Here is an 11,139-nt window from a genome sequence, read left to right as displayed (position 1 = left end):
CTGGGGTAGTAAGACAGTTTCCTTTCAGTATACTGTTTGAGCCTATTTAAACTATTTCCTTGTGAAATACTCATCCATCAAGATTTGTTTTCCTTTTAACCCCTGCAATCTCCAGTTTTCTGGCCTATCCCTGGTCTTAGTTTGGTCTTGGACTTTTCATTCATAGTGATTTATATCTCTGTAGGGACACAAACACCCCAGCTCAAACTTGACCAAGCGAAGAATGATTTGGGGCATATTATGTGTGCCAGCTGACTGTTTCTTCCTCTCCTTTTGCCTTACCTGCTGTGCTGGATATTGGAGAGTCATGCCATACTGAACACATGGTTGAGCATATAGAGAGCTGTGGCTCTCAAACATGAAAGCAGAAAGGTGCTAATATTATCATATTAAAATAAGAGTAAAAAAAATTCTGAATTTATTAATTTAAATAACTTTTCTAATAGCATTATTTAAGAAAGTTCTGAAAATTACTATTCCAGAGTGTCATTTTGGGATAGAAAAATCCATCAAACTTTAAAAAGTATTTTAAAAATCACAGCTATTTGACATGCTAGTGTTATAATTCATGTTAAAGCTGCTGGGTAAGCTTCCTGCAGCTGCTGAGTACTTATCCCACCTACTGGGGTAACTAAAGGGTGTGTGAAAGGGCCATGCAACTCAGTAGGATATTTGCCTGGATTATGTTGGAGCATTGAGATGTGGAGGATAATCAGGTATATTTTTAACTTACAAACAGGAAGCTTAGCTGTGTTTTTCCTTCTCCGGGTTCACAGTAGTCATTAGAGATGCTGACTGACCTGCCACATACATGGCATGTTAGGCTTACTTTATTGTCACATCTCTGTTTACCTACACTTGGCCACTTGTGTATCATACAAGAAGCTTTCTCTGTGGAGAAAGCAGGAGTCATACATCTCTTAGTTTCATGCTGACTCCAAAGGTTTAGCACCAGAAGCAGTATGGAACACTTGCTTCAGGTCATATGAGTGTAAGATCTATGCTTCTCTGCCTGAGGGGCTGCTTTGGGTTGTTTTTTTTCCCCTCAGCATCACAGCCCTGATTTTGAGGTAAAGCAAGATTTAAATGTTAGAGGGACAAAAAATATCATTGTGGCATAACACAAAAGAAGTTATTATTGATTCAGTACTTCAAGATACTTTGCAGAAGAAGGCAAAGACATTTGAGGTGCAGAGAGATAAAAAGTGCTTTCTCAGCACGTTCTCATTGCTGTGTGACTGAGCAAGGACTGTCACACAGTGTGGTCACTTTTACTCTGTGTTGTCACTCTTGAGAGAGCATTATTCTCACAGGGGTTGGAGAAACATATACTCATAAGTTGGGATGTTTGCAATGTGCTTAGCTTTAGCAACTTGCATGTTACATCTGGTGTGCAACTGAGGCGAATTGATGTAAATTTAAACTATGGGACGTGGTGCAAAAAGTTAATCAGATTTCAAATCTCCATGGCAGGTTGAATGGGAAAGTGTTGCAGGATTTAACATAAAAATTATTTCACAGGGAAATGTTTTTGTGTGGTAACATAGTTCATGGTCAGTATGCACAATGACACTTTGCTCCTGAGTGATTCTAGTGAATTTCAGTTAGCTTCCAGTGGTGTAGGATGAAGGATTCTTTAGGTGGGAGGCAGGAAGAAAGAGTAAGAGGCAGGTAAGGCAGGTAAGAGGCAGTGACTGCTCCAGAGCTAGGTAGGTAGCAACAAACATCACTTTTCTGTAGAGTGGGATAGCATATGTTGCAACATGCTGAGATGAGTTCTTGGTTTGAAAGGGCAGTTCCATCTTCATCCAGGGTCCTACTATTAGCCTGCTTGGGAAAACAAGGAGCTGGTAGTGAATGCAAAGCTATGTTTCTATCAAATGGGTCTTAGACACACTGTTGTGAAATTTTGACAGCTGCTGTTGATGTATGCCAAGATCAGCTGAGGGAATGCTGTAGGATTTGAGCAAGAAAGCTGCCAAGGAACTGCAGCAGTTTGTAAATGAAGCCATCAGGGATGGCTAGTTCCATAAGGGATGGCTTCATCACTTCCATCACATCAGTGATGGACATGTTCCAGAGGTCTCTTCTAAGAGAGTGCAGAGATTTTGCTAGACACAATGAAGACTCAGGCACAGAGAAGGTGTTCAGTGTTGCCCTTACAATCAGGGGACACTGCTGCCAGCATTTCTGGCTTGAATCCTGTGATGTGTAGAGCAGCCAGTGGTGCTGAAAAATGATTTAGTGAAAGAGGAGACATGAACTTATGTCCCATAATATTAACCTTTCATGCTCATATGGGTAGTTTGATGTTTAAGCAAAGCAGCTTTCAAGACAAATAATTTGCTGCTCTTCTAGATGACTGCAGAGCCCACTAATATGGAACAAGAAAACTGATTTTGAGATAAAATATTCTTGTTGAGTCTTGTTTCTCAGTTCGTGAAAAATCATTTGAATTGGCTGTAATTTGGCATGTAACTGGCAATTGTTTCAGTAATACTTCGTAGAAATATTTAAAAATGGAATTTAATGCAGAAGTAAGTCTGTAATTGTTGAGGCTTTGTTTACTTCGTAGTGCTGAAAACTGTAATTAGCTGTGTGGTGTTGCACTGCTGACTTGTGAAAGTATTGATAAAGAATCTTTGGGGTTTTTGTTTCCATAGGTACGAATCTCCAGAGATTGCTTTAAATTGTGGAATAATGCTTAGGGAATGCATCAGGCATGAACCACTTGCTAAAATAATCTTGTGGTCAGAACAATTCTATGATTTCTTCAGATATGTGGAAATGTCAACGTTTGACATTGCTTCTGATGCTTTTGCCACGTTCAAGGTAATGTACTCCCAGCCTTCAAACTACTCCTTCTGTAGCTCTCCACTTTATGAACCCTCATGCTGTGTGTGATACTCTTGGGCTAAACAAGCCTTGGGAGAGGGGAAAAAATAGGTGTGATGCAAATGGATAAGCTGGACACTGTTCTTACTTCTCATAATGCAAGACATAGCTGTAAATACATATACTATGTTCCCAATTACTTATGTTCCAGAGTAAGATGTAAATTCTGATGCCTTAGCTGTAAACATGTGCCCTTCTGTTCCAGGGGCTTTAAATCAGTGCCTGCAACTCCTCCTCATTCTGTTCTGAACTTGAGTCTGTTTGATGTTGTTCCTTTGTGTGGGGAAATATTTTGTTACTCTAAACCAACAAGTTATTGCACTATAAGCATAAAGTAAATCAGTATCAAATTGTGGGTTGTAACCGTGGTTGTGTGTGGTTGTGTGCAGAGCAGAGCCTTGATCCATAAATGGAACCCTTCAGTGAGAATTCCTCAGGGTGCTTATCCGTGTGAATTTAAGTTAACACATCACAGAGCTTTCCTAAGAGATGCCAAGATCCTTAGCAGTGTCCAGATAATTGCATTCATGTCCTAAATGTCTTTGTTTAATCAAATAGCAAAATTTTCTATCGAATGTCTTGTGTATACTCACTGTGTAATGAGAAATGTCTATCTAGTGTTTAAATATTTCGGTGAAAATATTGTGTTTGTGCTTTTTTACAGGACTTGCTTACGAGACACAAGTTGTTAAGTGCAGAATTTTTGGAACAGCATTACGATAGGGTGAGCAGATATCTTTGAATATTCAGAATTTTCTAATGCTGTGTATCTTATTCAAAGAAACTGGTGGGTTTATTCCTTGTTTAGCTTTGAATTTGGGCATTTCCACACAGTATCAAACCAAGTGAACGTGCAGTAACTTCTACCAAGCAGTAAAATTAGGATCAGGACCCTGTTGCTGAGTGTAGAAAGGGATAAAAGGAAGGGAATGCGGCAGGAATGTCGTTCTGTGAGCGCTAGGTCTGGTTTGTCCGCCGGAGGGAGCCCTTGCCCTGCCTGTCTCCTAAAGGACTCCAGGATAGCATCTCCCTGCTGCTGGGAATCCGTGAATGAGGGAACAGTGTGCAGCGCCAGCAGCTATCATGGAATGGGCTGATAGGAAGGGACCTTAAAATCATCCAATTCCAAGCCCCTCTCATGAGCAGGGACACCTTCCACTAGCCCAGGTTGCTCCATGCCCCATCCAACCTGGCCTGGAACACTTCCAGGGATGGAGCAGCCACAGCTTCTCTTGGCAACCTGTTCCTGTTACAGTTTAAGAAATAATGAGATAACCGCTTCTACCATGTTGCAATCTAAAGGCTCTTAAAAAGTAAATATATTTTTTAAAGCATATACAGTGTTTAAAGGGTAGTGACTTACAAGAATCTGTTGAGATTTCAGATTTTGTTTGTTTTTGTTAGGGATTTGCATCTCCTCCACTTTGTTACAATAATTTGGAAGAAGAGTGCCTATGACACTTGGAAAGGTCCTAACCCTTCTCTTTATTCTGTGTTTAGTTCTTCAGTGAATATGAGAAGTTACTTCATTCAGAAAATTATGTGACAAAGAGACAGTCACTTAAGGTAAGGCAGTTTTATTCTTAAATGCAAAGTTAGAGAATGCCTTCAATTTCAGGGTAGGTTGATTTCTGTTTGAAATGGCTGATGTAACTGCCTTGAGTAGTGTTTATTTTGATTCTTCATATGTTTTAATTCTTGGGATCAGCTATAGGGTTTTTTCAGTCCTTTCATTATTTGGTGTCCAGCAGAGACCGAAGTAATTCCTCTGCCTATGAAGAAATGGCTCTTCAAGTATCTTTGATTTTGTTGGTTTTTTCCTTCGACAAATCTGAACAGATTTAAATAATTTAACAAAGATTCATATGATGTGTCTAGAGCAATACTAATCTTTACATTCAAGTAGGTAAGAAATAGTAACATAAGTAGTAAGAAATAGTGAACATAAATGTAATACAGAACTTGTGGTTGTTATGGGGAATATCCTTTTAATCCCTTCGGGGCAAAGGAGGTAGCAAAAGAAGCATAAATGTTTCTCATTTGAAGTACTAACCTGTTTGGTTTTTTTAAGAAGGCATTTATTGGTGCTGTATAGCTCCTGTATAAATGAGAAAAAGAATGAAATCATGGGGAAAAGAGTGCAAGACTTTTCTTCCATTTCAGTTCATAACAAGGGGGAGAACAGAGGTGATTTTTCACTTTCTGAGAATAAGGAGAAGCTGCATCATTGAAATAAGAGGGAGATGCATCCTGCACTTTGACATTTGGGGCATTTGAGTTCTGCTGTTATGTATTTACAGACCAGTGTCACCTGTTCAGGGTGTTTGACAGCACTTAGGAAGAAGCTGATTCTTATGTCCAATGTAATTTTTTCACTTGGGTTTGTTTTCTGCCTTTAGCTTCTTGGTGAGTTGTTATTGGACAGACACAACTTCACAATTATGACGAAGTACATCAGTAAACCTGAAAATCTCAAACTAATGATGAACCTTCTACGAGACAAGAGTCGTAACATTCAGTTTGAGGCCTTCCATGTGTTTAAGGTATGTTTAGAAACCCTACAATGAAACAGCAAACAAGACAATTCAATCAGAAGTTGTTTAATTGAGTAAACTTCTTAGCTGAACCTAAGCAAAGCTTATCTTATATCTGCTGAGTATTTAAATAAAGAGAGCACTAATGTTTGCCTTTACTGTGATCCATCATTTTATCTTTGGAAAACTGTTTAGAAACCACTTGGGGATTTTCAAGTGATTGTCAGTGTGATGTTAGAAAATTTTGGAATTAAGAGAGATGTAGTAGGATAAGGAGGATGCATGATTCCCTATCAAATCATGAAGCACCCTGGAGTTCAAAGGTGTTTTTATTGTACTGCTTGATCTGTGAAGCATAGCAGTATTTTAGTCACGTCACCTGAATTTTAAAGCCTCCATTGGTATTTGCACATTTTAACAGGTGCCTTCTGCCTCTGCAGCAGACAAGCAGCTGGGAGCTTGGAGTTATAACTTGAGGCCTAAAGCTTTGCAGTGTGATACCCACCTGATGCTGTATGTTACACGAGCCCATGTGTTTGCTGTAGAATTTAACCATGAGGTGTCCTCAGTGGTTTCTGCAGTGTGTTGTGGCTGGGGACCTCCCACAAAACAAGTATACTTTGCTACTGGTGTTCATCTGATGTTCTGATAAAAAAAAAGAGGAGCAATTTTATTTTAAAACTTGCATTGCCTCCATTTTATTCCCTGTAGGATACTGGAATAATTAAAACATAACTTTCGGTTATCATTGTCAGTGTTTTGTTGGCTAAGTTTGGTTTTGAACTTTAGCCTCCTATTTCTCACTGTTGTTGTGCTCATTTCTTTTTATTTTCTTGCAGGTGTTTGTAGCCAATCCTAACAAGACACAGCCTATATTAGACATCCTTCTAAAGAACCAGACCAAACTTATTGAGTTCCTCAGCAAATTTCAGAATGACAGGACCGAGGACGAACAATTTAATGATGAGAAGACCTATTTAGTTAAACAGATCAGGGATTTGAAGAGACCAGCACAGCAAGAAGCTTAATCTCCAGTAAACCCTTAAAATATTAAACCCAAATTCAGCATTTGCTGTTAGATATTCAGCGTCAGGCACTCTTATCAATTCATGAGGAACATACTGCTAATCTGCTGTTCAGTGAACGGTTTTTGTTTTTCTCTTTTTCTTTTTTAGTCCAAGTTGAGAAACATAGCTGCTGCTTTCTTGCACAATGTGGACTTTCTTGATATTTGTGTCATTTCAGAATTCAAAGACACTGCTTGTTTTAGGAGTCCTGAAAAGAAAGATTCTAGGTTCGTGAAAGCAAACATATAGATACTAGTTTGGTTTAGGAGAGAAGGTATTAATGTAGTTAAGTAACAGGTTGCATGCTTGCAAATCTGAATAAATCTGTATGTTTGCACTTACCTTGTTTGAGATAATGAGCACAATGTGACCTGTGCATACCTGGCACCATAGTATAAGATTATATGCCTTGATTTAAAAAAAAAAAATGTGCAGTGCTTTATTTGTAATCAAAGGGGAAATGTATCTAAGATGTGAGCTTATTGGGATAAACAGTTGTCTTGCAAAATAAACTGATACTGAAACTTAGCAACTTTTAAAAGAGTGAAACCTCAAGGTTCATAAGGAAAATGTATATATGCCTTTCACTGCTTTATAGAATTTTTTTGACATGATTTGATTTTTCTGAGAATTGACTTGTAAACTTGGAAATATGTTCTAAGGGTTTTTGTTTAATTTTCCTTTAAAGGTATTTCAGACAGTAGACCTAGCAGTGACATTTTGCATTTCATTTCAACCATGCTTGCTGGTTTCTTTTGTATATATCTCCTAGGCTGCTCATTTCTTTAAAATATGATTTAATTTGTACAGCAGAGGAATGTTATTGTATTAGTCTGTAACTATTACCTAATATTGAGTTTTGCAAAATGAATGCTCATATGTAATTGAATACTTCAGATCACATGGAAATGCTGATTTAACAATCTTAAGTACTGCAGCATTAAAAGGAAAAAACAACCAACCCCAAACAAATTCTTTGGATTCACTTACCTAATGAGGTGCCATCAATTAGGATAGGCTGAAGTAGAGAACTGGAACCCTTTATTTGATGTTCTGACTGGATAATATTGGCCTTATTTAATTAAACTAGCATTGTGCTCACCAGCTCTGCAAATGGCAAAGAGTATGCTGAATTAATATCGATCCCACTTCGTTCTGGGGAGCCTGCAGTGCATCACTTCTTTCTTACAGTAAATAACTCAGTGCAGTAGTGTAAGTGAATGGTTTAATTCCCTCCGACTTCAAGAACCAATTTCACGGGTGTCCTAGGATAACAGATTTAATTTTGTTCTTTAATGCTGCAAACTATCAGTATTTATAAAAACAAAAAAAAAAAATCCAACTGATTTTGCACCATGTTTTTGTTACTGTGACATACAAAAGGAAGCTACTAAATGCAGCTAAATGACTTTATTAAAACTGTCTCTATCCATCATATAGTAATGCTAAGATCACAGCGAGCAAACTTACAGATTGGGGTCTGAGAGTTCAAATTCTGCATGACTGAATGATTGCAAATGCTAGAGAAAATGTTTGTTGCTTCCCATCTAAATTATTTTGCAATCAGCAAGTGAAATTCCAAAGTGACATTTAAGCTGATCTGAAAGCTTTCACAAGGGAAGTCTTGAGAGCTCCAGAAAATTGAGTGTTTTCACTCAGTTGTTTAAAACTGCTCTTAACATTCTAATCGGTCTTTAAAGGTTCTTAACATGTCCTTTGCAAACCGAGTCATTTTGCCTACAGGAAAGGAAACAGCTCACTCTTCCCAGAGATCCCAGGCAGAACTGGCCTTGAGATGGTATAATAGTTCAGTACTAACAGTCTATTATATTTTGGTTTATCATAGCTGAGTGGAGGAAAACATTATTTGCCAAGTTACTCACCATGACATGTAAGGCTTCCTCTTTAGAAAGATGTGCTAAAGGTTTATATATGTAAAGAAGTGAAAACATTTGGACTGGGGTAGAGGTTACTCTATATTAGGCCTTGGAATCAATGGCTATGGTGACTTTTTTAATATGTGGAAACATTTGAATGTTGGCTTTTGAAAAGAAGTTGTATTTAAATTAAAGCTCCTTTGACGTGCTCTTCGTATTAAAAAACTTGTTCTGGAAGTGGTTTCTTATCTGCTTGAAGGCTTGAGGGTATTACTAAAAGATATTTAAATGCGAACGGGTTTGGTTTGGCTTTTCTTTTCTTGTTTCTTTTTTTTTTTAAATTTTAATAAGAGATGTACACAATTGTAATTCTGTTTCCGTGGTAGCATTTCATTTCTCCTGAGGAAAATGCGTTTCGTATCCAAAAAATCTGGCTGGCCCCATAATTTAAATTAAAATAAAATTTTGAAGAAAAGTGTGTGTTCTTTCCTGTGTTGCTGAGGAGGAGGAGCTTGTGGATGTGTATCAGTTCTCATTTGTGTTCCTTACAGGGGTTCAGCTTTCTCCCTTTCAAATGTGAAATCATTTTAAACCATGAAAAACTCTGCCTTGCAGAAGCATTTTTAAGGAATGACGACAAACTGCTATATTAGAGATGTAATCAATTTAAATTAATTGTCGGTAGCTTCTCTTGCCTGTTGTACCCTGTATTATTTGCTGATTGTATTTCTTCCTGACATGACCAAGGGCAAAGAGAGGAGGTGCTATTTCCTGCTTCATGGCTAGAGACAGGACCTGATGGGTTACTGGCTGTAAATCCTCAATTTTTGGTTCTTCATTTGTCTCTAATTTTCAGGAGCTGAAAGTGTTTGCAATTGGTAACTCTTCTTTAGGACATCCTCTGGTCTGTTTGCCTTTGAAGCTCTCTGCCTCTGTGTGGTTTTTACAGGTAACACCCCAAGTTATGCAGCATGGCAAACATCAGGAGAGTGGGATGTGTTTTAAACAGCATTCAAGAGCTTTTGATTCACATTCTTCGTATGGTTTTGTTTAGCAAAATTACTTAAAGTGGTTTCCTGCCAGGAACATAATTACCTTGCAGACAGAAATATTTGGTCTTTTGTAGCCCCCAATAGAGGCTAAACCTGTTTGAGCCTTTATAGAAAATGTTAGCACTGACAGTAAGATCACAGGTTACAAGGGGAAGGAATAATTTACACTTGTAGGCAAACAGATTGCAGATTTTAATTGAGAGTGGTCAAGTTGGGTACTTGACTGTGTGTTTGAAAACAGTCAAGTTTGGGGCCCTGACTTTTAAAATGTGTTTTCCCCACAGAGTTGATCAGCAGGACCTGCTTTAGCTGCCATCTCTAGGAGTCCAAGGAAGAGTTGTGCTTGGAGCCTGTGGGAGCAGGTTGTGGACAAAGCTTTCAGTAAGTTTTCTTCTGTTTGTGGCCTGCCAAATCATCCCTAGCAGCAACCTCATCAGTTTTCCTTTTGCTGCTTCCCCTTTCTTCCCCCTTCATCCTAGACCTTTGCTGGCTACTGTGTTGAATAATGTCTCTGTCCATCTTGCTTTCCCTCCCATGGCTGTTCACTCACCATCTTGTTTGTGGCAGTGCCTTTATCTTCTGTCATCTTTGTGGTTATTTCTCATGACATGTCTGTACTCCTTGCTCCAAATGTTTTGGCCTTTGTAAGGCTATTTTTAATGCTGTTTCTTTTAGCTTCTCAGCGTATTATAATTCAAATTGATGGTTAGTATCATAATGAGGAGAAAATAATCCTGCTCTTTTGCTTGTTACCTCTTTAAATCAGTTTTCAGCTTAATCTGAGCACTCTAAACTTGTGAAGAGTTGTTTCTGGCATGTGTCATCTGTATGTGGAACTGTACCTGGGCAGATCCAGTTTAAATCTGCTATGACTGGAGGGAGTCAAAACATAAAAACAAATCAAAATATGGAAAAAAGTTGAAAGGAGAGAGCAGAGTGACACATCCATATATTGCATTCTTTGAAGAAATTGTCTGTTTCATGAGAGAAGAATGGAAGACTACAAGAGCATGTAGTGACAGCACAAAGGGTTTAAACTGATGGGGCAGATTTAGGTTAGATATTGGGAAGAAATTTAGGTTAGATTTTGGGGAAGTGAAGGTGGTGAGGCACTGGAACCAGTTTGGTCAGAGAAGCCTGGCCTAGTGGAAGGTGTCCCTGCCCATGGCAGGGGGGTGGAACAAGATGGCTTTCAAGGTCCTTCCAACCCAAACCAGTTGATGATTTTATGTTCTGCTTCCTGTTTTAAAATATCTGTTGACTAACCTCTTATTAAAAAAAAAAGCATCACCACAAAACCCCAACTTGTACATCCAAAATATAATTCGATTTTTGGCGAATGTATTGTATTCACAGCAAAAAATAAAGACAAGCTCTTTTTAGAGGGCTTATAGTGGAGATTCTGATTTGCACAACACAAGGAAGGATATTTTGTTTCCTAGCTCAGAACTGGCTTTCTGTCATGTTCCATAAAGAGACCCTTGAGGCTAGAGGTTTCCTCATCTTCAGGTGAAAGGTTTTCTGTTGCAGAAGAGTTTTCCAGCTGTGTAGTTGTGGGGCTGTGCCTAACTCCAGTATGTAGGATTACATCTGCAAAGGGAGAGTGTCACCTGGCTGGAGGTGACACCAGCTAGGTGACACTAGCCTTAGGTGTTCCAAGTAGTGGTAGCACTAAAGAATTGATCAAGAGACAAGCATGTTTGGTGTGAAGGAA

At 38.5% G+C, this 11,139-nt stretch overlaps 1 protein-coding gene across 1 annotated transcript in view; it reads left to right on the top strand.

Annotated features, from left to right (window-relative positions):
- Window positions 1–7,037, top strand: part of CAB39 (calcium binding protein 39) — a 19,456-nt gene extending 12,419 nt beyond the window's left edge. Inside the window, exons 4-8 of the mRNA XM_009075835.1 lie at window positions 2,664–2,832; window positions 3,560–3,619; window positions 4,396–4,461; window positions 5,295–5,438; window positions 6,269–7,037. Of these exons, the coding sequence (XP_009074083.1) occupies window positions 2,664–2,832; window positions 3,560–3,619; window positions 4,396–4,461; window positions 5,295–5,438; window positions 6,269–6,457 (628 nt within the window). The 3' untranslated portion in view covers window positions 6,458–7,037. The remainder of the gene's footprint in view (window positions 1–2,663; window positions 2,833–3,559; window positions 3,620–4,395; window positions 4,462–5,294; window positions 5,439–6,268) is intronic.
- Window positions 7,038–11,139: the final 4,102 nt, after the last annotated feature.

This window comes from Acanthisitta chloris, unplaced genomic scaffold, assembly GCF_000695815.1.
Source record: "Acanthisitta chloris isolate BGI_N310 unplaced genomic scaffold, ASM69581v1 scaffold21105, whole genome shotgun sequence".
Taxonomy (NCBI): Eukaryota; Metazoa; Chordata; class Aves; order Passeriformes; family Acanthisittidae; genus Acanthisitta; species Acanthisitta chloris.
Note: the sequence above shows the minus strand (reverse complement) of the source record. Positions and strands in the feature narration are given on the sequence as shown.